Raw genomic sequence first — 23,769 nt, 5'->3', positions numbered from 1 at the left:
GACATTTAAAATCTGATGCAAACACTAGACTTTGGAAGGCATGTTAATAATAAGCTCTTCAGCTTTACTTTCCCATAAAACAACACTGCAAAATGTGTCCCCTCACCATTCTATGCAGTGCAAAGAATGGATCTTCTGAAGAGTTAACCTGCTCGCTTAGCAATCAGAAACCAACCTATTTTCATATAACTTTATGTTCTTTTTTTCCTTCATGTCACAGGTCACTGAATAGAGCTTGGATACCACCAACGAGCTTAGACCAATTCCCCTAATACCCCCCTATTTGGAACCCACCCAGAACCAGGTGTAGTGCTGATAATTGGCCCACACTGTGGAATTTTGTTTTGCACTTGACTGAACTGCTACCCTCACAGATAGAAACATAGTCAGAGTACCAACTGCATATTACCACATAATTAATCATGTTTAGCCGATGTTAACCAGATGCGTTCTATCTAGATACAGGAAACCTATGTATCTGCATTAATTGGTATAATTTGTCAGAAACAGTGCACATGCTTCCTTAACTTAGCTCTTAAATCATAGGGAGCGTAGCTAAATAAGACATACCATTTCTGCTATAGATATCTGCACCTGTTATTCATGTTTCAAACAGACCCAGGCTGTTTTTTTACTGTTTTGCTGTTTAGGAGTTTATATTTAACATGAGCAGACAGAGTGAATTCCAGCTCTTTCCCGCTTTGTGGCTAGTCGGGACCAGCGAGGCCAAGGCAAAGAAGGGTGCTGTGTGTCCTTCTGACCCACCCTACAAATGAGAGGGTGCTGTGGTGCAGTGGCTGCTCCTAATTACTACCAAACAGCTGCAAACACACAGGGCTACAGCAAAGGGCCCCAGCCATACTGCCGGGCCAGGGGACAAGCCCTACAGTGTGGGAAGGCCACAGGCAGCCCGCTGCACTTCTTGCAACACTCAGTTCACTCCCACGCCATGAGGCCCCCGCTGCGGCCCAGAGCTGCTGCTGCCTCATCAACTTCTCTGGTTGAAATTGCAGGGTGGCAAGGGAATCATGTCTGTAAATGCGACCGCACTGACAAAGAAATGTCATGGTCCCTGTTCAGCTGGCTGGGACTTTGGGGAGGGAGGTATGTCTGTTCAGATCTTTGCACACCATGACAGCTGCTGAACTTTTCCAAGAAGGAAAACAGAGAAAAACTGTAACCGTCAGATAGATACAGAGAAGCATGTAAAGATACAGAAGCATCTTTTAAAACAGTCTTAGATTAGACACAGACAAACATAGATATATAGATGAACTGTTATCTCTGTCCCACTCACCTGCCTGTTCCTTTCGTCCATGATCCTCGTGATCTGTATCTTCTTTCGCCCCATGGCTGTCTCCTTTCCTGGTTCTCTGACACCTCAACAATATCAGAATAACAACACTCGTTCTTCCTCCTCTCTCCTAGCACATTGTGGAAAAGTCTCTCTTCTTATATTGGCTCTCACACTTCTCAAGACACTCTTTGTTCTTCAGCAGACCACACCAGGATCTGAAAGAGGACCAAAAGAGAAAGAGAAAAACTGAAAGTTAATATGACACCCAACAACATCTCCCAAAGTACCAGAGGGTTCTGCATTTTGTACTCAAGCACATACAGAAACTATGAGACCTGCATAGCATGCTGTTATCTCTTTGACTGCTTCAATCGTTCCACAGCTGAAATCACTGAAAGGCAGGTTCACCCTAAATGGGAAGGAACTATTCAAGTCTCCTTGACATTTATTGTGGGGTTTTTTTTCAATTAGAAGCTCATATTTTGAAAGAACAGTTTGAAATTTTGTTAGGTTTTATATTTTTCTGACAAAGTTAAAATTAATACCAAAGCAGGTGGTGTTTTAAATTAGAAAAGCGAATGGAAACTTTTGTCCAAAGGTGACAAACTACACCCCCCCAGAACCTCTGAAGTACACCAATTAGCAAGTAATCTGTGCTAAGTCTATAAAAAGTTAAGAGTCAAGGGAAAAAAAACAATTCAATATCTTATTAAGGGTTATTTGCTTGGTTATTTCTTGGCTGAGAGCACTACCTTCCTGGAGTCTCTGGTCGTTGCCTGGCAACTGGTTTCAACTGGTGTGACTAAGTGAGCTCTGAACTTGTAGGCAAATTTAGTTCCCTTCACAGAGATTCAGGTTAACCATTTCTCTATTTCCAGGCTTTGTAATAAGTTAAGCTAAGGTAAGATAACCAGAAACTAGTTGTTCATTTGACTTTGAGGAGAGGTATAAATTCTTCCACAAAAGTCTTTTAAAGAAAGTGAAGAAGTGCATTTCTATAAATGCCAAACTTTTAGTATACTCACCTACTTTAAGTTAGCATTTGTCTTATGCTTACATTTAACACTATTTCACACATTTAACACAGAATGCAAGGTTTTTATTAAACAAAAACTTTTAGTCTCCCACCACCTGTACACATAGCCAGTTTTCAAAAGAAGATCATGCTGTCCCGAGAAGGCAAATTATGGACACTGTGTCCTCTTAGGAGAGGGACCATCTGGATTGTTACTCACACACAGTTAAAAGCAGGCATACACGATGCTAAAGGGAGCAGGTTGGGTTTGGCGGCTTTAACAGAGTAGTTGAACTCTATGCATGACACTCCCTTTCTCTAATTCTGGGTTTACAGAATGAAATGTACAGTAGTTCATTCTTTTTTTTATCCCATAACGTTTATATTGGCTACATAAAAGTTATCAAGGGACACCAGTGACAGACTGGGATTAAATAATGCGCAATACATAGCATAACTAACGTTTTTGGTAACTGGCTTTGATAGCAGAGTGTTTCCTGAAACAAATTGATTTATTTGAAAAAACCTGTACCTTCCTCAGCCAGTAATATTTTTTTTACGGTCTGAGCTTGGTTACACTGATGCCAGCTTTGCTGTTAAGATGATGAAGAGGGAGAGCATAGTTTGGTCTTACAATAGGGTGGTTGAAATCTCCAGGGTTATAGGATAAGCCAGAGGGATAAAAAGAATTTGGAATATATTCCCATATGAGCTTGTAACCTGGCCAGTGGTTCAGACCACAGTGTTCCCCAAGGAACATCTAACTCTGTCCTGTCTCTACTTCTCTGGAAGAAGAGATATAGCCCCCTCCCTGGAGGCACATCCATCACTTACACCCAGCAAATAGAAAATGTCCAAACAACTATATTTCCCCCATGAGTACAAATGTAGAAAGGTTAACAACTCGGGCCTTTAGATGCAGTCAGCAGTTGCGAGGTGAGGAAGCCAGGGGCCGATTTGGCAGTGAAAACGAAAATGACCAGTTGCAGTGGCACACAGTCATTATGGGTTACAGATGGACTGGCATTATGGTGTCTGGCTGTCTGAATCGGGGCTCCACTGTAGGCAAACTTGACTGAGATCACCTTGCTAACTTCCCACGCGTGGCTGTCTGAGCCAGGAAAGAAACTGTCTGAACCCCCACAAAGAATTTCCCCAAACCACATCACAACAGGCCAGGGAGAATGACAGTGCTCTTGTTCATTCAGCATTTTACACACAAACTAATGTTTGAATTAAAGGGAGCCCTGGGCAAAGGGTGTCTATTCCACTAAAGAAATACACTGGCCACCCTGAAGTTTAATATATTAGTATGGGAGACAACTGTAGCAATACAGTAGCTACACTGCCAAATTCAGTGACTTTACTTCTTTTAAAGTAAAATAAATGCAATTTTCAAGTTCAACACCAAACAAACAAGTTCAAAACTTGAAAGAAAAACTCACCACCCTGGTGCATTTTATCTGCAAATATTATGAGAACATCATTTTGCTCCTCCTCTGTGTTTGTTAAGTTTTATCTGTGCAAGTGAATATGGTGTCAGTTTTGAGATGTTTTATCTAATCACTTGCCAAGGCTAGTCTGAACTGACCACTGGCCTGTTATTTCAGTGTGTGCATATGTGAATAGGTTCAGTGTAATGCGAGTATAAGCAGCGCGTACACATTCTTTCCTCCCGTTTTGCAGAGGAGCTGTCACCGGAGGACAGTTCAAGTCTAGAGGCATAATAGGCTGTGTCGTGACATTTTATCTTCCACAGATATGAAATGACAAGCTGAGAGAGCCTTCAGACTGCAGGTGTGCCACGCTCCAAACTTAGTGTCCATATTCATCACAAGTTAGTCAAAATCTAAAGTGGCTAGCTAACAAAACATTATTTTCAAGACTTGAACAACAGCAATCACTGATGTGTTACTGTGGTTATCACAATATACTTTGGTGTAGAATAAATAACGCAATTTCAACGTCCTGAAGTGAGTGGGATAATTCAGCTGGTCTTACCAACCGGATAAACATGTCAGAAGATGTTCAGATTACAAAGTAGAACAATGTCTGCACTGTAGCAAAGTGCGTGTTTCTGCGTGACACTCTTAACTTCTCGTGAGTGTTGGAATGGGACAGAGTATCTGTTTATGGCCTAAATCATGTGCTCTTTGTACAAGTGAGTATGCATGTGCGTAAGAAACAGAGGCATAGACAATAAACATAAAAGGAGAAAAGCACTGAACCAGAACCAGGATACCATATGAGGCTATGAGCCCACCTTAGAAAAAATGTACAGTATAGTCACGCAGCTGTCTCCTGTAAACTCACTGTCAACAGTAAAACCTCTTTCTTTCCAGTAGAGTGATTTAGTGGAAGTCTACTGGCAGCGATTTGAATGTTTTAATTTGTGTAAAATTACCTTAAAATGATAACTGGGTTTTTGTTTTCTTACCTTCACTGCAAGTGGCCACTAAATAATACACATTGGTCCTTTACCAGCTGCAAAAGGTTCCACTCAGTAAATTATAAAACATTCTGTGGATAGTAGCAAAGTAGACGAAGAAGATGAAGTCACCTTGTTTGCACAAAGATGCATGGAAATGGATGAACGGTGTTGATAGTGACCGAGGTAAATGGATTAGCATCAAAGTTCCATATTAAATACACTTTTTTATTCCGCTTTGTTGATTTACAACTAGAAGATCGCATGTTTAATACTACCACTTATTCTTCTCTGCCTTCTGCATGTGCTGCACAATAATCTGATTGGAAGATAGTGCAAGGTTTCCAGTTCTGTAAAACTAGAAATGACTCATGCGGCTCACTAATGTTAGCTTTAGTGTTAGTTTTTCCAGCATTACATTTTTTGCTCTTCTTGGCTGTCTGTCATTATGAGGTTGATGCATTGTAATGTTGCAGTTTCATAAAGACACTGCAGGAAACATTTCTACAAACCCACATATCTGAATGGCTGCCTCCACGTACAGAAACCATATCTACTGTGAATCCAACATTACCTCGAGCTTTTTCATGAAAAGCCACACATATACTAAATGATTTTGCATTTAGGAGAAGCTTTAGTTGGTGCACACAAAACAGCACATTGTATAACAACACTACATTACAAAGACCTTGATGTGACACACCTGGTCCACTTTGATATAAACCAATCCAGCACTTCTGAAAGATGCTTACCAAACATTTGTAACACATAAATCAATGTGCAGAGAACATGTCACTGTAGCAACGGCCACAGTTTGACATAAAGTCAATATGGCATCCCCTACTATACCTGCTGTTAAACAAACATGCAGTTTTAGAATATGCCATGCCTATACAAGTGACTAAGCATTGCAGTTGTTTATTAACAGAGCCGCAGCGATCCTCTGTGATGAGGTGCGACACTGGTCAACTGACAAGAATGCTAGTCCTCCTCCTCCTCCCTTAAGACGGACCACTGAGACACTGGGAGGCTTGGTGACAGGTCTAGCCCTTTCACAATCAATAAAACATGCTCAATTCCCAGTGTAATTACTGGATCCAGCCTCCTCCCTCCCTCCTTGTAAGCCTGCGCTCATTCCACACAAAGTTGAACCATTACTCTCTCATCTGCTGCCCTATTTAAAAGGTAACATAAAATTACATTTCTGTTGTGAGATGTACCTAATGAACAAAAAACGAGGCCAGCGCTATGCAGTTAGTCCGTAACGAAGCTTATAAACTACAAACTTTTTTTTTCACTCAACATCTCAAACGTCATAATATAATAAGAATTTGTCAAAGAAGATTTTGAAGATTCATCCTATGTGGCTTGTGTTAAAGACGTACCCACCATATGTAGCTATACGCAGCAAGCGCGCTTCAACTTCTTTGAAGGTGATGGACAGCAGCCAAAGTCTTAAGCATAGCCGTGACAGTTGCACTTCCTGTGCAAGGCAGAGTTAGCCTCAGTATCCTACCACAGGCCGTGGGCAGACAAAACTTAACTTCCTGCCCCTCGACTTCCTGTTATTCAGGACCTTTCAAAGTGCCCCTCTGCGGGGGAGACAGAGGGAGCGGGGCAAGGCAGTGGGGAGGAAGAAAGGGAGGGACCACCTTGGGGATACCCTCCCTTCTGATCCTTCCCCTTATTATCATCCTGAATGTAAGTCGAAGACTAAACAACAGAGGCTCATCTCTCGTGGCTTTGCCCTGTCTGTTTACTGTGTTTACTGTAAGGATCATTACACAGGCCGGACGACGTGCACAGGATGCTTTTGGCCACTCACTTTACAATTAGCAGGCAGAGGCCTTTTCTAGTTATTCAAACACTCCAATGGTTACATAAGAATGAATCACGGTGCTCACAACTCAAGTTAATATATAAACAACATGATTAAGACAGAAGTACATTCCCGAGCATGCAACAGCCTCACGCGGTAATCTGATGTGCATTGACACACAGATTCTGTGAAATAATCCATGACGACGTTCTTAAGTGTATCAAACTCAAAGTGTCAACATTGTGGCTCGGTTATGATTAGCTTCTGGCAGACTGAAGACATAAAGCGAAGCGGCCTAAATCCACAGTTTTACCAATTTGTTTCAATGGCGCCTTGACACCAGCGCAGTAGGAAATGAACATCCACCTCTTTGTTCTCGCTTTAATCAGGAGGTGCTGTACCTGTAAATGGGGCTGTTGGCCTGAGGGGAGTGGAGGCAAGCCAGCCCTCTCACACTCTCTCCCTCTTCCCTTTTGTGAGAGTGCGCTTATCTCCCTCTCCAGCAGTGAAAGGCAGTATTGTGGCCCCAGCAGCATCACTAGTGTTAATGTCTCCTGATGCTAATCTGACACACGGCTGATCCTTTAACAACCACTTTCTCTATCCCCCCCCCCTTTTTTTTGCCCTCCCCCTTCTTTCTTTTTTTTATTCTTTCATGCCATTTCTCATGATTTATTTTTCATCGTCTCTTTTTAATTCTCCCTTTCTTTAAACTCATGTTATACATTCCCTCACCTCAGTTTCCAAGGCAACTAATGAGACATAATTAACATGAGCTATCGCAAGGGCATGTGAGCAAAAAAGTGAAAAAGGAGGCTTTGAGAAATGTAGAGAGGTGGGGCAGTCTGCAAAACATGGACTTTCTGCAGCACTTCCCCTTCCTCTGTAAAGCATAGCTTGGGGGTGACATTTCTCACACAGGAGAGATTTGAATATCATTTCAAGGAAAGGCTAAAATGCTTATGATATGAACACCTTGAACGTGTTAAAAACAAAATTCATACAGTTTGCACTAAAGAAGATCCTGCAGGCCAAAACACTGAGACTGAAATCAGGAATGGCAAGTCTTTCATAGGTTGCTTACAGATTTAAGCACTGTTAGAATGTTTCTTGCCTTATTGCATTAGGTAATACGTTTCCCTACATATTAAATCAGTCTGAAGCTAATTCGATGAAGAAAGTATAAAAATGCATTGTTCAAAAGCAAACAGTGACCTGCATGTAGGGACAGTCACAAAGCCAGCAGTGAGTGCCTGCACTGAAATGGCAGCCAAGCAGACAGCGAGTGGTTAATCTGCCCTGATGACTGGAAGCTCAGTCCAACTCTCCAATGACCCAGCTGTAATCCCACAATGGATCAATGCAAGTTCAAACAATCCTCCATGCTGCTAGCACCTTGCTTGGGCTGGGGGATGGTGGTGTAAGACAGGGACCAGGAGACAGAAAGCTACTTATCACCTGCAAAATGACATCAAAAAGAAAGAGAGCCCCACAGGATGAACTTGTTCTCACTGAGAATACGCTTCACTGTGGGCTACAGCATACTGTATAGACGACTGAGTGGAAATGATGTCGCTCTTCAGATAAACACCAGACACGTATTCAATCTGCAAAATATGAATGACGATGAGTGGATATAACAACTTGTAACTGAAGGACATCATATGCTGACAACCTTAGCAGACAGACATCCTCCATCTCACTCTCGCAGTACTGTCAGGGGATGAGAGGACTATGCAAGGTGACTTTGACTAACTGCCTTGGGGTTTCGTGAGAAAACGCCATTGACATTACATTAATTTCATGTCTCTTTTTTAACTGACTTAGTGCCACGGAGGCCTGGAGAATAGAAAAAAACCCCGAAACAGACATTTTGCTTTAGCTTCAAGGCATAGGCAGTAGGGATCTAGAGGCCAGGAAGACAACAGTGACAAATAGGTGACATGATGTGATACCAACTTTTTCCTCATTATACGAGTAATTTAACAGAAGGATGAGACATTCAGTCAGCAGATCAGGATAAATGTTAGTCAGAAACTTTCCACTGCAGCTCACGTGTGTTTAGGTTTGACGGCAGTTTTTGCCAATGAAAGACAGACAGAAAGAAAACAACAGAGAGAGAGAGTGAGAAGGGAAGTGTGTGAGAGAAGACAGTATGACTGTGTTAACTATGTGGAAAGATGTAAGGGAAACAAGACTAAAAGAAGCACCCCGCACCCATCCCAACCCACCTCTGTGGTAGTGTGGTAGTGTGCGGCAGCTGCGTTGTAACATAATTACTGCTGGGACACTTCTATTCCCAATGATCCATTTGCGTCAGTCAGGTTTTCAAGCCCAGCCAATGAATGGATTCTCAGTTTCTCAAGGATAAAGAGATGACCCTCACCTAACAGTTATATCCATTTCATGTAGAAAAGCTACTCTCCTCCTCAAGGTAAATCCCTTGATGCATATTTGAGTCAAACTTTCATGAACATAGAAAATCATGATAACTTCTTCGATGCACAGACAGGATGATGAATTATATCTCATTAAAAATGGATGTGCTTGATGACATAGATATACAGTTAAGTTGCTATATTGTCCTGTTAGCATAAGGATTTGCCTCTAAAATATTACCATCACTATTAAGTTACAGAGCTCAACATTTTAGTTCCCGGCTTTCCAGATGGTTATTTAATAAAACTTACCGACGTCCTGAAGCTCTCAGCAACTTGAAAAATGTGTTTAAACACTGAGATTAAAGGCTGCGTTAGCCCACGACCCAATGTTAGGTTTATGCCACAGCTACCTTATATTAATTGGCAATTACCAAAATCATTTTTTAATGTTTTAACGGTTAACCTGTATACGCAAGCTCTTTAATCAAAATTATATTTTTATGCTAAAATATATTTATTGTTGCTATTGTTACAATTTTACAAAAAAGCTGGAAAAAAATAGTAAAGTATATCATTATCTTTTGGTTAATTTGCATATTACAATTATTTGCTTGTATTTCTAAACAGAAATATTAGTTTAATAGTTTTAGTGGTTGCATGTTATGCTTGATTTATTTTTTGACTTCTCAGAAAAGTCCAGTGTGATGGTTTAAATGTTGGTTTAAAAATGTGAATTCGGTTAATCTAATGCAGTATTTTTGAATTTTAAACAAATTTTTGACACAGTTCCATGATATTTGTGTGTTCTAGATTTAATGACAGGTGGTCGAATAAACTTGTCTTGTTCTGCTTTTTGTTTTTTAATCTCCAACTTGAGAAATCATTAAGAAAAATTACTGTGCAAAGGCACTTTTTTCAATCAAGCAACCTGGAAATACCTTTAGGACTCACTGTCTATGCTTACATTTTAAGTTTCCATGCTAACCTGCTACTTTGGTGCAGGACTGATGGACTGACTTGCGCATTTAAAATTTATAAGTTTTGTTTGGAGGGAATATTTTACTTTCTTTTCTTGTTTGTTTCAGTATTAATATAGCTACTTTTTGGATTATTCATTTATTTATTTATTTGAGACGCCACAAATCACACAAAAGACTTAACTTTATGTCAAAACATTTTTTATGCTCTCTGGAAGAGACATTTTGATTTTTAACTTACTATTTGGTTAATTTTGTATTTGTTGTTTGGTCGAGTGTGTAGGACAGATAAACACTGGAACAGCCTGTAAATACAGTTATAGTTAAAAAACGAAGCCAGTTTCTCTTTGTTTCTCCCTCCCCACCATTGTCATTTTTTTTAATTTAAATAATTTTTTTTCTGAACATAGGCTACTGCCTTTCTTTCTTTCTTCCTTTCTATTATAAGTCTGAGTAAAGAAATCGCTGCATTTGGGTGCACCTGAAGAGGCTGCATTTGCTCGCAGCTGCAAGATGGTGCCATTAAAGCAGCGCTATTATTTTTTCTGTTGACTATTTCTTCTACATTCAACCAACATTATTAGCAAGCTTACTCATGGGTAAATAAATAAATCGCTCTTCTAAAAACGATTGGTGAAAGGCTCAGCCTGTCGTCAATAGTCAATAAATTTGTCCAATCGCCCAACCTTATCACAGTCCTTACAACTGTTTCTTTATAACCTTAAACCCTGAAAATGTGATATATATTTTTTACTGATAAAAATTGCATTATGTGGGAAATGTCCATACCAACTGGCAGCTGTAGCTTTCTGGTAAGCAACATCTCATTGGTCATTTTCTATGTGGTATACTTGCCTACCACTCTGTTATGAAATTCTAGTGTTTTATTTGTCTGTTACTGAGAACTAATTAGCAGGTATTTATCTGTGATCATAAAGGCTATGGATGTAGCTTGCAAAACAAGTTTGCTAGCATTGGCTGATAACTTAGCTCTCCCCCTTCTTTCATCTACATATAATCACTTCAGATGGCAACAGGCAGAAAAATTGGAGTCCAGAAACGAATGGGTTACACCCACTTTTTTACATGCAGTCTGTTCTCCAACCACCAAGACTGCTCTGTTGAAGTGGCACATTATGCGCCAAGTAGTGCTTCTGAAGAAAGCCGTACTACTGTACTACTGTTTAAAAGTATGTTAAACAGTAGTACAGATATTGACTCTGAGTCACAGTATGAGTTTTTATAACATATTTTCTTATTTGTATTTGCAGAGGCCAAGTGTTCAACTAGATTTTGGAATTTCTTTAGGCAACAGCATTTCCCATAGTATCACACCATGATTCAGCTTAAGAAACTTTTCAACTCCTGATGTGTATAAATTATTTATAATCAGCCAGTCGTGCTATGTTAAAGTCATGAAAAATTATGTCATCCTAAACACACTTGACATATTAACCTCTAACTGCTCAGCTCATATTAACTCTGTTAATACAGATTGTGTATCTGAAGAAAATCCCTCCATCACCATACTCCCTGTGACTTTGTATGAGCTTCAAAAGATATCGTCTTAACATGACACATTAGCAATGAGGACATTATATAAACAAACACTTCCTGTGTTACCCCTTTGCTCTAACTGATGAAGTATTTTCAGTATTTCCCTATTTTCAGTATTTCATTATTTTTGTTGCTTATTGCTCTGTTCACTGTGTTACACACAAACACACATGGAATAATAAAAATTAATGCATGCATGCTCCTAGAGGTTTATAAATTTGCATAGAATTACAGTGTGGCTCTGTGGTCTGATTTGGTATGATGGCATGTGTCCATTTGCACGGTTGTCTATCATAAGATGGACTTCTCACCAGGGAACAATAATAATGCCAAACCCATAGGGAGCAATAGTCCCCCCCCCCAACCTACCAGTAAGCCTGTGAGCTGTGTTAAGTGTCATGGCAGCCTTTTGATGTTGCACAGACCGCAACTCAGAAATGGTAAACAGCAAAGATGAACCAAGATCTTCCTCCAGGGGGAATCCACAGTGTAAGGATATTAGGGACGTTATGCATAATGCGTCTCAGCAGCAGCGCATTTACCCAATCCCAACATGTCTTTTTTAAACACTGGGAACTGAGATTAGACACAGAACTTCTAGATATCCAATTCTCCACCAGCATTTGGAAATCCACATGAAGATTTTACTAAATAAAAAGCATGTTTTGGAACACATACATGGGGTCCATATTGTTTAGGGGTATGGTGACTGGGTGTCTTTGGAGAATGTCTGCTTTTAATGGGAAAAAAAATTAAAAAGCTCAGAATAAATATTTGATTTTCTCTTCCCATTTTTATCTTCCACTCGATGCCTCTTTCCCACAGTGTTCCATTACATAAAAGGTTTATGCAATCTGAGCAGTGAGGATGGCCATGAGTCATAACAACAGTGAAAAGGCTAGCTAAAGTAGCACTGATTTTTTTTTTCTTATAATTTTATGTTATAGAATTGGTCTTTTAATGATCGCATGCAGACCTGTGATTCATGCATTTCATTTCATTTATATTACATTTAAAGTAATGAAACTACTCACTCATCTCTCCGTACCACATGGCTGAGAGATGATGGAAGTGTGAGAGAAAAAAGTAGGTTTTGCTAAATCATTTTGTCATAGTGCTTCATGTTGTTAAGGCTCCTTTAGGTCACAGTGGGTGACAGTTTTCATTTTTAATAATCACTCACGTTATCACTTTGCTTTTGTGAATGACAGTAAACATCAGTTTTAATGAGGCTTTTCCTGAAAATGTGCAAGGCAGATCTGCCCATTCTAGTCTGATATGTATTGACATGAATGATTATCATTCACTGAGCAAATAATCAAATGGGTATTTCACGAGCTATAGCCTACAGTTTCTCCCAGATCAGATGATATGTGTTAGCTGTCACATGAACACTGTGTGCAAACATGCACAGAGAGAGACAGAGAAGGGGAAGACAGAAAGACCCCAAAGGCCTTCGCACAACTTGTCTCTCCAGGAAACAGAAAGATTCCTGGAGAGGCTCTGGCCCTGTGTCCCAGCTTCAAATAGCTAATTGCCTCAGGCCCTCTATCCCAGGGCCAGCGGCTCATGATGAATCCCGACCTCCCTAATCGCAATACCTGCTGTGAACACCTCTGTAAGCTGGACCAGTGACAGAGGTTCAGAGGAGGATTGAAACAAAGTAAAGAACAACCCAGTCTGACATGAATCCAGGATGGCAACAGCCAGTGGAAACACTACACTATTTTCACCTAGATCGGCAGCCCACAGCACACAGATGGAAAGTGGACTGGGAGAAAGGAAGAGGACAGACGGGCAGACGCACAAACAGCGGGCAGACTCAACACCTCACTCGCAATCACAGTCACACTATGAAGAGCTGGGATTTGGAGACTGGAGATGCAAAGACAATCATTTCTGAATGCCCTGGATTTAAAGGGACAAGTTTTGACTGAATTAAAATGCAAAAAAAGAAAGAAAAGAAGAAAACATGGCCTGACTATGTACAAGAAAGAAAAAGTAATATTTAATTTTCTGGATGATTTCAGAAGTAAAATGATATGTAACTATTGAACTCGGCCAGACTTGCACTTTAACTTAAGTGGGCAACATAAAAAAGACAATCTAATCATCCTGAATCTACAGAAAAACATACTCAGTGCACAATGGTTTGGAAACTCAAATGCATAACTCACTGCAATGTTCATGGTGCTATAGCTGTGCTCAAACAGTAGAGAGGAAGACAACTTTAAACTGTAAGTCAGAGCCCTGCGGTGAACCGGAGCAGCTTCCACAGAGCAGAGGGGGCTGGGGTCACTTCCTTTCCCTGTTCATATGGCTGATGTGTGCTGGAGAATAATAGGAGGAATCACATCCCCCCAGCTGTTCTAGTTCACAAAGCTTCTCAGACAGACAGAAAAACAAGGATATTACAGACAAGGCCTTCTTCCTGCAGATGAATTGGCCACAGGGCCGGTCCAGCTGCAGGAGATCCAACTGTTCCTTCCCAGAAGCTACTGAACTTTTAGTCAATGGGCTTTGTGTATGAGCTGTGACACCTAAGTCTCACAGCTGTAATGAATACACCAGCCATTGATAAACACTTTTTAATGCATTCGACTTTTATTTTTGGTAACCTAATGGACGGCTAGATTAAGTGGCTGTAACTGATGAATCAAAGAGCCTATATTAGCCCTCTCTAACAGCACAGTAAACACCTCCATCACTTAGACAACAGCAGACTTTGAAGAGAGTTTTACTTTGCACACAGTTCAATTGTTTGTCTGTTGATGAGGCTTCTACTTCATCGCCTCTATACAAAGACAGAGAAGTTAAATCTCCAGTGAGAGAGGCTTTTTAAGATCTACAGTAGAGCATGAGTAATTCAATACAGTGGGGTATATTAGCAATCATGGGAGATCTTTTGATCTAGTAAATTATATTATAATATATTCCTTTGATTTATGTGTTTTTCAAAAAGTCTCATTAAGATGCGGCTAAAATGCAACTCAGCAAAGACATGTCTTTCTTAACTTCAGCTTAGTTTTGTACGTGATATTGTTTAGCTACATCATTGACTAATATTAGGTCTCCATGCAGGACAACAAGATGAAAACAAGGTGAAAAATACTGACTGAAAGCACGGGACGCACATGTTTTCGCTCTACGTCTTTTGAGTTTGGCTCACTCACTTCAGAAATGAAGCACAGTGTGATTCTGTGGTTTTTCGTGCAGTCCAGAAAGTCAAAGAGGCGAGGAGGCATCTTAAAGGTGTTAAATGATTTGACTTGTTAAAGACATCACCTTTGCTCTAGCACATGCTTCCACAGTCTACCCTCCCAAACCACACCAACTGTGCAAGGCCAGTTTATGCTTAACACAGTAGCCACAACCCAAGAAACCAAGAAATTCTGAGTTTAAAAAAAAGCAATAGCATAATTTAAAAAAAAAAACATTAAGACTTGATACTTCACCATTATAGTCTGCTTGCATTATGGATGCAAATAAACTGACAGGGTAGAGTGGCAAAAGCAGGCTGACAGCATTACAGTGTGGCTCTGTGTGAGGATCTTCCTGCTGAGTCTCCTGTGTGGTCCAGGTTGCAGAGGTGAAGAGACCTCCAGCCAGGCCTTGTTTGAAAGAGCAGGAGAGACAGGAAAAGACGGTGCGGCCTTAAGCTGCTCTGCCCTGCTCAGCAGCACATGTGCTGAGTGAGCCAAAAGGGTGGCTTACCACCAGAGGTCTCAGTCAAGGGCAGGACAGTTGAAAGGTCACTGCTAGCTGTCTTGCTATACAAACAGTACCTCAGTGAGTAATGCCTTCACCCTCTGAGCTGTTATAGAGCTTTAAAAAATACTAGAGATGATGAGCATAGTTTATAACTGTCAATTAAATGTAAGCATTCAATCAAAGAGCTATGATTTTTTTAAAATAATTTTTCTAAATTATTTTATATTGTTTATCAGCGCCTTAGCACAAGTTTTGCCAGTGGGCTTTGTGATATCTTAATTAAATTTCGGTTTATTTTGTGTATTTTAATCAGTCAGATACTTCACGCAAGTTGCTGTTGTCAGTCACCCAGTGCTAGTTCATGCCCATATCAGTGGTTCACGGTCACAACACATGAATGTTCTGTCTTTAAAGTAAGGCACCGGCACTAACCAAAGACCCATAGTGACTCCCACAGTCCAGAATTTATCAGACATCTGATCTGATTAGCATTAACAAAATTAAAAGAAAACATGTAACTAAACATGAGTAATTATATGTATATATTTATAATAACAATTAATAGTCCATTGGGAGCAGTCTACAGTTAGCTGTAGCCTAAAACATTATCTCCCAGGCTCAAGATTCTGCATCCAACCTCCAGGTCTCACAGAGGAACGCTGGAATCTCCATGCTGATGATACAGCTCCAGTAAGGAGTTCCAACAAACAATGAATCACGCTAAGATGTTTTAGTTAGGAAGACTGATTATTGTTATGCATCTGACTCTTTTAAACATAGATATTAATTCAAGTTCTTGCAAAGAAAAAAAAGCATACCACAAATGTAAAAGAACGATAGCCGTGCAAAGAAGAAAAACAGAGAAAAGACAACTGTGCGTTAAAAAAAAGTGTCGCCTCAAGCTAATTGCCGTCAGTGAACAGACTCAGTATCTTGTAGCAAGTTTAACGGACCAAACCAACTCACACAGCTGGAGCGGTGTTGGGGGGGTGCTAGAGAACACAGTATAATGAGTTTAAAGTTAATAACTAGCCTGGTATAGACACAACTTCAAGGATTCACAAAATAAAACTAGGGATTCAAAACACAGACAGATAAATAACCATGCAAGAAATTTAAAATAAATATAGCAATCAAACTACACTGTATAATACTATAATAGCCATAAGGGCCTTAATTTTCTTAAGAAATCTGCAGCATAAAAGAACAGCTTGGCTTACCAAACAACCAGAGAAACACTATCCTCTTTAACGGGCCAAGAATGTTCAGCTTCTATCTCTTATTTTTTATTCAATGCATCCTTGGCTTTCAGCTCTCTGCTGTTTTGTCCTCCTTGAAAAAAAATGTCCTGGGAGGAGGAGAGTGAAGGAGAAAAGACTTTCACTCAGTGATTCAGAGGCATCGTGTAAACGCCAGCATTCTCCTTCTGACAACCGGCGTTAATTGCAGATCCGACTCGCCCACACACTCCACATTTCTCCTGGAAGGAGAAGCTGAGACACTGAGATTGAAGTGGGATGAGGAGTGCAGTAAAAGATGCTGCAGCTGCCCATTCCTCGCACCGTCACCACCTCTCATTTCTCCCTTTCCACTGAGAACTTGTGCTGAGACGCAAACAAGCGCTTACGCACATTTACACAGGCATGCAGGGGCACACAAACATCCCATATAACAAGGCTAAAACAGTTACTAAACACTGGTAGTCATTGTGCAATACCAGCCATAACGATTAAATAAATACAGGACAAAACTCTCATATTATCAAAGCTTTCTGTGTGCTTGTCTAATGGACGCTATAGAACATTTGAGGTCTCTGAGGTTAGTGCAACAGTTCACAGCACACGTGAGAAAGACATTTACGGCAGCCCTATCTGTGCCTTCATACTCATTCCTTTGACTAATACATGACATAAATTGTTAAAATGATATTCATTTCAGCACGATGAAAAAATCCCTCATCCACACATTAGACACAGGAGCTCACGTGATGTAGATCATGAGCAACAAGGCCCATTACTGGCGAGGCCTGGGGCAGCACAGAAGCTAATGACTGCAGATTGGAGGGTGCTTTAATGCTTTGCTTTAGAAATCACTGGCAACCAGCTGGTACGGTAACGTGCATGCTTTCAGAGTAGCGGTAGTACAAAAAGGACAGTGAGAAAATGCAAGTACCCTTTCATGCTGCTGTAACAACTCGTGCCCCTAGAAAAACAATGAAATTTGTCATTAGTTCAACCTGATAAGGGGGTAATATACTGTAAGCAGTAAAATAGTTACAACTGTGGTAAAGACAAAGTCACGTTTTATATATGCATGCAACATACAGAGGGGGGTTTTTTTCAACACGGCAAAACATAAGTTTGATTTTGCTGGGTTTTATCCACACAAAAGGCAGTTTATACGTTCAAATGTGAAGCACAACCAAATATTTTCCACACAGTAGATCCACTCATGAATGAGCTTATAAAATCAGGACAATTTCAAGTCTTATTTTCAGTTTCAACTGAATAAAAACTACTCCTTCTGTGCAATATTAATGAGCTATGCAGGGTGTAGCATACACTAGAAACATTTGAGAAGGTCAGGTTACCGTTGGCCATTTCCCACTCTGGCCAGGGGTTAAGGTCACCAGAGTGCCAGAGATTCAAAGAAACACCAGGCAGCAAAGGTTCTCTCGCACAATCTCCGCTGGCCAAAGATCCTTATGCAGCTTAACTTAAAGGTGCGATGCCCCTGTCACTATGCCTGTCACTTAAATGCATAAAATGTGTCACCTTCAAGTGAACTTATTAACCAGGGAGAAATCTTTAAGGTCAAAGATCATCTAAAATATCTCACATCAATTCACTTGATTGGGCACGCTTTGGCTGAGCATATTTCAGTTTTAACCAGTCGCATATCCCTTCATCTATTTCAACAAACTATGAAAATATAGAGTACATATATGTATACATATACAATATAGGCAACTACCTCAGCTTTGACTTTTATCATGCCAATTGCTCTAATGAAAGAAAAAGTTTTTTTTATTCACGTTATAATGCTGTACATCTACAAATAAAAAAATACCCCTGCATACATAAAATGTATTTTATTTTACTTTTTTTTTTTATTAAAAGAGGTTAGGTGTTTAAGGAAAACATACAATCTGCAGTAAACTCACGCCAGACAACTTTTTTATTACCACTGTCACCGTGTGAGCTCGCCTGATGTTGTCAGTGTGATGGCTCAACAGTGTTATTATATACACACTGATTACTATTTTCCCCCAGGAGACTCGCCCGTTTTACAAAGTATGGCTAATCATTTCACACTCTGGACAACAAGTCAGAATCTGTGTGAGTTTTAAGACTCACAATTGACAAACCGACCATGTAGTCGAGCTTCTAGTACAACTTATTACCGGCTTAGAGATGAGTCCTATAAAAGTTTTTAACAAATGACAGATATCAACAGCGCGCGCGTCTAGCTACACCCTCCCAAAATACGACACTTGGGTATTTTACGACACGGAAAGCGACTAATTACCAAGTGTGACTTATATTAAATGACGCCACTTTTTACGCTGTCTTCTCGCAAAAGCTACATGTTATTAGGATACGATAGATAGATGTCTCCTAATGTCTCCCAAATCCACACTCTACGTCTCCCTCTTGCGCTTTTCTACACTCACTCTCACTGTAGCTACAGTATCGCTGCCACACTCCGCAACATTGTTTCTATTTCCGTTACTCACCTTTACTCCCAAGTCAGTCGCTGTATATAGACACTCTATATCGGTGACTCCAGTGGATAAACGTAATTTCAGTTCACATTTACACGCTGACTGCTATTTTAGGGGGAGCTGACAAACTCAGAAAAGCCAGTCTCCCTCTTGTCAGTGAGACTCCTCCCCTCATCTGACGAACTGCCTCTGCCCCCCACTCCCTCCTTTCTCTCTCCCTCTCTCTCTCTCTCTCCACTATCTCTCTCTCACACAGCGTCAAAACATGTAGAGAACAAGCTGTCTAAACAGTGTTTCGTTTTTAAACTTCAACATTCATGTGAGGTGAACATTAATCCATTTTGTGCTCATTTTCAGACATGGAACTACCCCCTCAAAAAATTGTACAAAATCAAAGAAAACAATTATAGAAGCATGTCCTCAATTCCCCTTCCTTTAAGGCGCATTTTTATTTAAAAAGCTACTTTTCCGAACTCACTGGCCTCGGCCTCATTACAAACTACATTTGACGTCATATCTCTAAGACAACAGCGATGGAATTCGGTTTGAAGGGCAGTTCCGTCGGCCGATGAAAACTCGCAGCGCCCCGTGAGCAGCTAATCGGAGCGGGAAGGCGGGACCTTCGTGACTCCCATACGGGCATGTCACGTGTATTTGCGGGGGTCATCGTCACAGGAGGTGTGGCTAGCAGGGGCTGTAGTGGCGAGTGGCCCGCCCCGCTGTTTATACTGGCGTTTGGAGGCAGGTGTCATTTTCTCTTGCAATTATGCGTTTATTATAGATTTGATAGACTTGATTCTGGAGCAAATTTACAAATGAGTGGCTATTACGATTAAATGTGGCAGTTTAAAGCTGTTTGAAGCTAACAGGGCTTTCTGGTTTGAAATGGAGCCTGAATAGAAGGACCCTTTTCTTCTATTTTAAATACGAACTTGGACTGTATTTACCAAGAAACTATTCTAGCTACAATTTACTTTATAGATTTATCGCATAAGATTTATTTCTTGATGTCTTACTACCCAACAGCAGGTTAACATAAACTCTGTCTTAACAAGGTACGCCAGGTTAAGCCTCACACAAGTTAATTATTCATTTTAAAATAATTACATTTGTTAGCATAATAACCCTTTTCCCCTCCAAGATTAAAAACATAAATGAAAGAATGTCCTTGATATCCTTTTGTGGTTTTGCTGCTTTATTAAAGGATCCACTTCCTGAATCCTCAGTCTTTCTAAGAGTGAAACCCAGAAGTCTCACAAAAGTTTTACACATTAAACTACATTATCTATTTGTGAAGGAATAGAATCACTCTTTCGTATACAATAGCTTTTTGGGTAGCACATTTTTATTAATATACAGCTGATAAAATCAATTTTAGATCACAAGGAGTAACCAAACTTTCAGTGTCTGAATGTTTTCACTTCCTCTAAATACTTTAGAAATGGTAGTCAGAGCAGCAATTTTGTATCTCTGCAAACACACTGTATGGTTTGATGGTGCTATGATGAAACATTTTATACTTATTCAGGAATGACAGAGAGGGTTTTGTACAAAGTTGATTAGTGTTTGTTTCGTCTGTGGTGCATTGTGTTATCTAAGTCACCAGTTAGTTTGAGCTGTAAAAAGAAAGGCTGTGTTTAGTGTTCCTGGGACCTCCTGACTCCTCATAAGTCTAAAGCAAGAAGTCAACATACCTTTAAAAAAAACTATTAAAACACAAAATGTCACAGCCTTGGAATAATTAGGCCAAGAAACAGCAAACTAACAGATTAAATGGCATATCAGTTATTTTCATTCTATCATGGACTTGTGACCTGTCCACACTGTATCCTGGAATATGCTCCAACATCCCCCACCCCCCACCACCTTATTAAACTGAATTGGATCAGCACTAAAGAAACCCTGTCTTTCTCAAGACTTTTCTCAAGACTTCTCCCTCCGTGCCAAAAAACCAAAGAAAAAAAAAAGCCAAAGTGATGAAATTAAATTTTAGAATAAGTCCTTAAACAAAAAGAGAGTAATAATGTTTCCATTCTATCTACAGCTGTTGATTTACACTGCCCTACCATTTGATTCTGAAAATCATGCTAGCATTTTAAATCATAACATCATATTGCCAGGTAACGTACATTTCTGGTTGTTCTTTCGTGGGAGGCCATTTAATTATTATTTTTTGTGTGTTTCCCAAATTTACTATGTATTTATAAGCACCACATGACAGGGTTAGCAAGTTTTGTTTTGATCTGTTTTGTTTGTTAAATATTGAAGTACTTTTAGTCTAATGAGCAATTCATGCAGTTGTTACACTTTGATGAAGTCATTGAAGCCTTTCCTGTAATTTCTGGATGGCTGAAAATTGTAGTCAATAGCAAAAAATGAATATTTTGCACCCAGCAGTGCTTATATTATAACAATGCTGGTGCGAGATCTATCTTTGAAAAGATTTTTCTTTTCTTTATCCAGACAGAGAAGAACATATACTTTGTGTACTTTAATAAGTATTATTATGTTGTCTGTGTGGTAAAAGTTCAACCCTCTTTGATATATTGTAGCATATAAAAGTGGTATAATATATTACATAATATATGATGTATGTTTTCAAAGTGACTGAATCTGTTAGCGACTCATGTGTGGTATTCTGTTATTAGAAGATTAGTACTACTACATTGTTAGTACAACAATATTACATCTCATAACCAAAACAAAAATCAGCATTGTTTCAGCTTTGTCGTGATCCTTTATGAGTTCCAGCTGGTTCTTATTAGGGGTGCAACGATACACAAAATTCATGGTTCGGTTTGATACTTTGGTGTCACGGTTCGATATTTTTTCGATACAAACAAAATGTTCATGCCTTTTTAATTTATCATTTATTAAAATTATAAATATATATTTTAACTCAAAAGTACAGTTTTTAAATTTAATGTTGCTGAAACAACAAAATAAAAAAAATTAATCGATCTGATCGAGAAATCACTCATCTTGGGAAAAGAGAGTTTATTACAGAGAAATGACTCTTTCCAAAATAAAAGCTATACTATACGCTTCTTCTGGGGTATATTCTCAGCAGCATATTAAACATATCAGGTCCCCATAAGGAGAATCATGTGCTAACTGCTGTCTAAATGACTCGGGTAAAGTTTGTAGCATGTGTGCTTGTTGTTTTTGTCTACTTCCACTTTGCACTAGAATGATGTCAGTGTAAATGTGCTGTCATATTCGTTGTGTTCCCACTAGCGCTGTCAGCGTTAATCTCGTTAAAATGACATTAACGCCATAACGCGGCAAATCTCCGTTAACAAGTTGCCATGGATCACCCCGTGCTTGGGGCTGGACAGCGTCAACAGGTTAACAAGCTAACTGCGCTAACGCACTAGTTCCCACAGCTTGAGCATTGCGTGGCACATCCGACATACTGTTTTACTTTTGTCCATGACGCGCTTACCATCAGGGTCATGCTTCACATGAAAACCAAGATAGTTCCAAACGCCAGATCTGAATGAGGGTGGGGGAGGTTCAGTTTCGGGTAGCGTTGAGGCAGTTGCCATGTTGCGACGAGCTTAGCTTCTGTCTTGCTAGCTTGTGCTGCGCTCAGTGGATCTGCACTCGACAGTGCAGCCTAGGTGGAGTAGGCGCAGATCCACTGAGCGCTCAACACAGACAGCATCGTCAGAAGAAAAGTTGATAAAACAAATAAAAAATTTTGTATTGTTCGATACATATGCGTACCGAACCAAAAGCACTGTATCGAACGGTTCAATATCGATACAAGTATCATTGCACCCCTAGTTCTTATATATCTAAGTTCTAAGATATCACCTTAGCAGCACTTTTGCGTTAACATGTGTTACCATCATCTCAAACTGAGGCTAGCAAAAAAGAACAAACAACAACAAAATCTTCTGCTATTAAGAATACAGAAGAACATCATTGTAGTGATCTGCATTACCTGTGTCAGTTTAGTCCAATAAAAAGCAGTAGACTAATATATGAAAAGCTATGTGCAACCCATATTATCCTGGATGGGAGATAAAACTTAAAATGACATTAGCATCACATTTCACTTCACATCCTGTGTGAGGACTTCAAGCCCTTTGTGACACCTGTGTCTTACCTGTTGTTCTACATGCGCCTTCACAGAACCTGCTGTTCCGATCTCCACCTTTCCTTCTGCAAGCACTGACTTTCCTTTTTTCTTCTTTCCGTTCTGCCCACAAGTCTTCTTTCTGCTGCTTTGTGTCACTCTACCCACTGATTTACCTCAAAGCCAGACCAGCTGGCTTTGGATGCTTCCCTCAGAGCCCTACGAGGCCCGTCTTCACACCCTGTTCTTTCTCTTGTCCCTTGGTCTCTCTGCCGGCACAGAGCAAGGGGCAGTGGTTTGAAGGGTAGGACCCCAGATGGACATAGACATGTCGGGCATGCATTATGTGATGGGGCTTGGCTCACGGCTCTCTAGACCAGCCACAGCTGTCAGTCATAGCTTCACAGATGAAGGTGTTGAGGACTTTTTTTTAAACCCCCTACTCTGTGAAAAGGATCATAAGAATAAAAAACTATTTTTTTCTAACACAAACAGTTTTTTAAAGAGTGAATGCTAATGTAGTTCATGAGAGAGTTTGTTTTTTTTGAGTGAAACAAGTCACAAGTCACAATATTTTTCTCATATATCAAACGTTTGTTTGCCTTTATCAATTAAGCAGCTTTTTTTTTTACACATATGACACAGCAAGTGATGCATTTCAACCAGCTGAACGGACATGCCAAATAATGGTTTGTTCCAGCAGGGTTTTGATGCCGACAGCTGGCATTTCCAACTTACATTGCGCCAGACCACAAATAGACCCAGACACTCTCCAA

At 40.0% G+C, this 23,769-nt stretch overlaps 1 protein-coding gene across 7 annotated transcripts in view; it reads right to left on the bottom strand.

Annotated features, from left to right (window-relative positions):
- Positions 1–23,301, bottom strand: part of mef2aa (myocyte enhancer factor 2aa) — a 70,206-nt gene extending 46,905 nt beyond the window's left edge. For 4 of the 7 annotated variants that reach the window (XM_005933042.3, XM_005933048.3, XM_005933051.3 and 1 more), the window contains exons 1-2: positions 18,922–19,098; positions 1,298–1,512 (exon numbers count right to left, since the gene is read on the bottom strand). In XM_005933042.3, the coding sequence (XP_005933104.1) occupies positions 1,298–1,351 (54 nt within the window). In that variant the 5' untranslated portion in view covers positions 1,352–1,512; positions 18,922–19,098. The other 3 variants (XM_005933046.3, XM_005933043.2, XM_005933044.3) reach the window with 3 other exon arrangements.
- Between the last annotated feature and the right edge of the window lie 468 nt (positions 23,302–23,769).

The sequence above is a fragment of the Haplochromis burtoni genome, unplaced genomic scaffold (genome assembly GCF_018398535.1).
Source record: "Haplochromis burtoni strain Fernald_Lab_line unplaced genomic scaffold, NCSU_Asbu1 Contig_164, whole genome shotgun sequence".
NCBI classification, from domain to species: Eukaryota; Metazoa; Chordata; class Actinopteri; order Cichliformes; family Cichlidae; genus Haplochromis; species Haplochromis burtoni.
The sequence above is the reverse complement of the archived record's forward strand: the minus strand, read 5'-3'. Positions and strand labels throughout refer to the sequence as shown.